This window comes from Glycine soja, chromosome 4, assembly GCF_004193775.1.
Source record: "Glycine soja cultivar W05 chromosome 4, ASM419377v2, whole genome shotgun sequence".
Lineage (NCBI taxonomy): Eukaryota > Viridiplantae > Streptophyta > Magnoliopsida > Fabales > Fabaceae > Glycine > Glycine soja.
The window spans coordinates 43,719,807-43,725,711 of NC_041005.1; the positions used below are offsets into that span (position 1 = coordinate 43,719,807).

The 5,905-nt window shown below is 32.0% G+C and overlaps 1 protein-coding gene across 1 annotated transcript; it reads right to left on the reverse strand.

The window, feature by feature from the left end:
• Positions 1-3,607: 3,607 nt before the first annotated feature.
• On the reverse strand, positions 3,608-5,364 carry LOC114410844. Its single transcript, XM_028374762.1, has 7 exons — positions 5,224-5,364; positions 4,872-5,139; positions 4,708-4,772; positions 4,468-4,567; positions 4,277-4,370; positions 4,048-4,198; positions 3,608-3,622 (listed from the first exon to the last, which is right to left on the reverse strand). Exons 1-7 carry the CDS (start codon positions 5,362-5,364, stop codon positions 3,608-3,610), a joined length of 834 nt encoding a protein of 277 aa, XP_028230563.1.
• Between the last annotated feature and the right edge of the window lie 541 nt (positions 5,365-5,905).

Here is a 5,905-nt window from a genome sequence, read left to right on the forward strand (position 1 = left end):
GATTTATGATATTAATAAACAAAACAAACAGTTATGACATCAATAAAGTCATACCAATGGGGTAGCATGTGAGATCATAGGTTGGGTAATGTCTATGGTGAACACATAATTTCTGGTGGATCTATGAGGCCTTCCACATGTCTGTCTTTCCAATGGTGGAGTGAAATGGAGATGAAAAGTTGTATTATTGTTGGGTGCCATAAAATGAACCATGACACCTTCATATATATCCAACTGTCTTCTAAATTGTTTAAGCCCATCAGCAAAATAGTATTTGTTATTATCTTTTCTAATCTGTATAATGTGCTTGTGGCCGTTGTAATCAAATAGAACATTAGGTGGGTAATCAGGAGCCCATTGCTCATGATATTTTGAGGGTATCTCAATGTATTTCTGCAATTAAAGATTCAACAATATCACAATAGCAATATAAATTACAGGAATGATAAAATAATTACGTGGGGAAACACTTACTCTATCAACATGGAATGCAGCCTGAAATTGATATATGACTGTGCATCCCAAGAATTTAGGTGGGGCCTGAATGACAAAATTTCCCCAAATAAATATTATAAATTATACCCTTTTCACAGAATTATTAATGAGATAAAGGCAAAAACACAAAAATGTTGAAAGTATTCCAAACATATACATTTCCAAGTTCCCATTAGTGTAAACTTTGGAAAAGTATAACAGTCTTAGATGTTGGAAAAATGATGAAAGTACGAACAATATCATAGCCAAGAGGATGACAATCACCAAGATGAATGATGAAACTACATTCAACATTAACATATAAAAAACAAAAAATCCTCAAAGCGAAAGTAGACAGACTTACAACATAAAAATGAGATGAAGACAAAAACACAAATATGTCGTCCCAGATTGTCATGACAAATATGAAGTTCAATGTTGAAAGCATTCTATACATACACATTGCAAGTTCCCAATAGTGTAAACTTTGGAAAAGTATAACATAATGACATGTTGGAAATATGACACAGATAAGCATCAACATCATACCTGAGAGCATGACAATCACCAACATGAATGATCAAACTACATTCAACATTCACATATAAAAAGCAAAAGAAGAAGAAAACAAAAGTAGACAGACTTACAACATTGGAGCTCATAGATGTCTGTGTACTCATGTTGAGAGGAGAAAGAGAAGGAGAGACAAATGAAGATTTTGTAATTACCACATACAAATTGTATATATTGCAATTGATAATGATTCAATTATTTTAACAAAAATAGGTAATGAGTAGTTAATGTAATTGTCGTAGCAGTTACTTGGTATTGGAAACTGCACATAACATATACTCGAATACTGTGTATATTAATGGACACCCTTTTACTCTTCCGATAACCCTTAATTAAATGCATTAGATATTAATTATTCACATATTAACATTTTGGTGAAATCCTTTCAATCATACATTACTTTCCTCCTTTCAATCACATATTAATTTTTTCAATGTACCGGGTATTGGGAATATGCAGGTCAGGTCATGTCTAATACCTAATATATATTTGTATTATATGTGAAAGGTACTCCACAGTATAATCTAACACTAATATGGCAAATAATATACTATAAAGTATTAGGTTAAATAGTATCTGCTTTGGCACAAATTCTAACAATTTATATGACAGTGATTTTGTATAAGTGTATACGTTACCGTCATAAGGGCGTTATAAGTCCAGAAGCTTATAGTGGCTTGTCCACCTGCAAAAAATCGTACACAATGTTATCATTATATTAGAAAATACAACTGTTCTACTTCTTTACGAATACAAAAGAAATTAATTGCATTAAGCAAATTAACCCCACTAATTTGGCACGTGTATGAAACAATAATTACAATGTACGTTATGGAAACATGCATAAAATGGTTTAAAGAATTCATAAAACCTTTGTTTTCTTTCAATTGATAATTGATAATTACAAATTGAAAGATGTAATTACAAATTCAAATGATAATTACAATGTACTGTACTAAAGCCGTCGTAAGTCCAGAAGCTAATCCTGGCTTGTCAACCTGCAAGAAATCATACTAAATGTTATCATTAATTACAAAATACAACTGTTTTACTTTTTCACAAATACAAATGACATTATTTGAATTTAGCAAATTAACCCCACTAATTATGCACGTGTATAGAACAACAATTACAATGTACCTTAAGTAAACATGCATAATATGGTTTAAAGAATTGATAAAAAACTTTGTTTTCTTTCAATTGATAATTTCAAATTCAAAGACGTAAATATATGACCATTGGTGACAAAATTTAGTCATATGTTAGTTGTCTGGATTTTAATTCGAAGACACCGTTTTAATCATTAACAATATAGTTCCCATCACGATCTTAAATGGACAACGATTACTAATATCAAATTTAACCATACGAAATAATGTCGATAGAATTCATTGTCCATACGTGACTAATTAAGTGGGTACAACATCACCAAAAAATAGCCCAACAAACGTAAACCAAAATAACCCAACAAACTTAAACCAAAATAACCCAACAAACGTATATAAAATTTAAGCATACAATATATAATTAAATTGTCAACTGATTACTCAGCTTTAATATGTTTGTTTGTGGATAGCTCATACGCAGTAGTATGCTTAGAATCAAATTCATTTGTGGCTTGTTGACCGCTCAATTTTTTGGCAGGGGTGATGAAGGCAGTGTTCCCAGGGTCATAGTTAGCTGACTGGGACAATGAAGGCTGCAAAACAAATATAAAGTATTATTATGACGCCTCAATAACATATTTAGACCAAATTTGTACTTAATTACTTAATGAAAGGTGTAACAAATTTACATACCTTCGGATGGTAATCCCCTGATGAAGTCTCATCACACGATGCGGGTGACTTCCTTATAGTTTGTTCATCCTGCATATACCACATTCAGAGGCAACATCAAATGTTTTTAAATTTCCGCATACACCCTTACGATAAGTTAACTATTACCTGTAGAACAATTTTGAAAGTCAATGTCTGGATATGATGTTCTTCTTGGCTAACATCCATCACAGAAGACTGGCGCATGTTTACACGGTACTTGAACCTGAGTGCCAATGTCTTACCAACCAAATCATCCACACACTCAGGGAACACTTTGATCTCGTCACCACCCTAATTATTATGAATAAATTTAAACAAATAAATTTTATTATCATGAATAAATTTAAACAAATAAATTTAATTGTAATATAGTAAATTCATATTGAATTGTCATGTCATCCATCAGGGTATGTTACAATACATACCGCAATCAATTCCTGTCTACATTCCTCGGCTGTCTTACCAAACATTTTGATACACGTTGCATCCCAAAAATGAAAGTTAGCTTTCTCTCCATTGTGTTCCATTTTCACAACTAATTTATACCTAACACAACAATATCCATGTGAGTAAAGACTCGAATGTTAAGTACACTATAACTCATTTGGGAATAAATACATTTTACATGGGAACTGTATGACTAACTTGGTTTTGGCATGAACGACAGGCACCCACTATTTTTAATGGATCAAACGTTGTAGTGCAATTTGGACAACTATCATAACTCCATGGTGTATCAATTAGGATTTCATCCACTGTAGCAACGGTCAAACAGAAATAGTCCTAATTGAATTAAAATATATAACAAATGAAAGTGGACAGATCAAACCAAAAAAAATTAAATGGGCAAAAATGGTAAAACTGCAAAAATTGTAAAATGACAACAACACGAATTTAAAAGGACTCATACATAGATAACGAAGAAATAAAAAAAATACATAATCATACACAAATACATATTGAATTGCCCAACCATGCATATATAACATCAAATAAGTGACAAATAACGGAAAAATTGTAACAAAACAACAACACAAATTTAAAAGGTACTAAAAAAAATCATACACACAACAACAACAATGCTTTCACCATAAACGACCGGCAACCACACCAAATCCAATTCGGGAACCACACCATATCCAATCCAAATGGTGTTTCATTTAAAATTTGTTGTTCTTACCTCTCTCAGTCTGCTTATGTCACCTAAGCTGGCCATCTGAGCATTATGCAAGAACTTATCACGATCACCTCTTTGTGAATTACTGGTATACTGGGATTGCGAACCACTCCCTTCTTCTGTTAGTCCACCAACATAAAATGGAACACATAAACTGCAAGGAGGAAGGTCCTAACATTAGAGTATTATTATAAACAAAATATATAACTTAATTTGTTTGCAATTATCATACCTATCACGAAATTTCCTTATCTCAGCAATATCATCGGAGTTTACATACAACTTGGAACCATTTTTTATATTTTGGACACTGAGGGGATACTTGTCTGCAAAAAAACATTATAGGTACATGAAATAATATGTAGTCCCAAATAACATTGATTCGCAAACGTAAGAAGTAATAAAAAAATACATTATATTCACCTTTGGCATCTTTGATCTTAGCCAATGTTAACATAAGCACCAACGACTCCCTAACAAAATGGTTTTTTTCAATAGCATCATCTAGCTGAAGAGCATAATCCTCCCACAGTGTCATGAGGATCTCATATCACTAACAGGACATAACACATACATACTAATTTGTGATTTAACATATTTTATTATGGTTTTTCTAAATATTTAAAAATATAATGAAAATAACCTATTATCTCTCAACTTCACCGTAACCCTGTATGCAGGATTCACTATTTTTCGTTCAATAACTTCAGCGACAACACCCACAAAATCTATTTTCAAACCAACATAAATGAATAGAATTAACTTGTGTTGAACATAGGTTGAATATATAAACTAATATGTAATGTAAAACATTATAATATACTTACCAACTAAAGTATGTCGCAGTGCAATGCCAAAAATAATATCAGCAATTTCAGTTATCACGTGTACATTAGCAGGAATTTCAAGTCTTTCAACCTCCTTCACAGATGTTGTTTCCACAAAGTAAAGCAAATATGGAATTGGACTTACTTTGTATTCAGATTGATTGTCCACAACTTTGATGTTTTGGATCAAATAGGAACAACCTAAAGTTAACTTCGGTTGAAATTCAGGGAACAACTCTTGCCATAGCGTTGCCCCAATCTTTACACCCTGAAAGTTATAAACAATCCATAACTATAAATACCCTCTTCACTAGCTACATAGTAAAATGAAAGCAAATAACATAACAATTACCATTTGGTCTATTAAGACCATGTCAATCGCTTGTCTCCCATTGTGCTTCTTAACATCCCACATATCGGTTATACACACCGCTATCTTCCATGTCCCTTTCCTTGGATGCAATTCAGATATAAGATTTTCTTTTCGAGACATCGCTACAATGTCAAAAGAAACATCATAAACCACGTATCAAATAGAGCATTAAAGTTTTTTTTTTAAATAGTATAAAAAAACCAATAAACACATGGAAGCAAAAAAAATACACACACAAATAAGAAAATGATAGACAGGTAACGAACAAAACAAAAGAAAACGAAGAACCAAAACAACCAAAACCAAAAGACGAAGCAAAAACAAAACACGAAATCATACATATGCACCAACAAAAACTTTTTTTCTCAGGTAAAGTAGAAGAAAAAGAAAACAAAAAAAAAACGAATACGTGTTAATCTAACACATGGAAAGTAGAAAAAAAACGCACCTTTTTTGTTCAAATGAACCTTTCTTCTTGAAATGCACCTGTGTAAAGTACGAAAAAAAAAACAAATAACCAAGAAGAAGCAAAAACAAAAGACGGAATCATACACATGCACCAACTAAATCTTTTTTTCACAGGTAAAGGCGAACCAAAAAAAAAAAGAAAACGAGTACGTGTTAATGTAACACATGGCAAGTAGGAAAAAACGCACCTTTC

What these genes read in the sequence shown, in the direction of transcription:
- LOC114410844 (XM_028374762.1), bottom strand. Translation starts at nt 5,364, where the DNA reads ATGTCTCGAAAAGAAAATCTTATATCTGAATTGCATCCAAGGAAAGGG. An exon ending in TAAGATCAAAGATGCCAAAG is followed by an intron (nt 4,371 to 4,467) that starts GTGAATATAATG and finishes GTTTTTTTGCAG; the next exon opens with ACAAGTATCCCCTCAGTGTC. An exon ending in ATAAGGAAATTTCGTGATAG is followed by an intron (nt 4,199 to 4,276) that starts GTATGATAATTG and finishes TCCTCCTTGCAG; the next exon opens with TTTATGTGTTCCATTTTATG.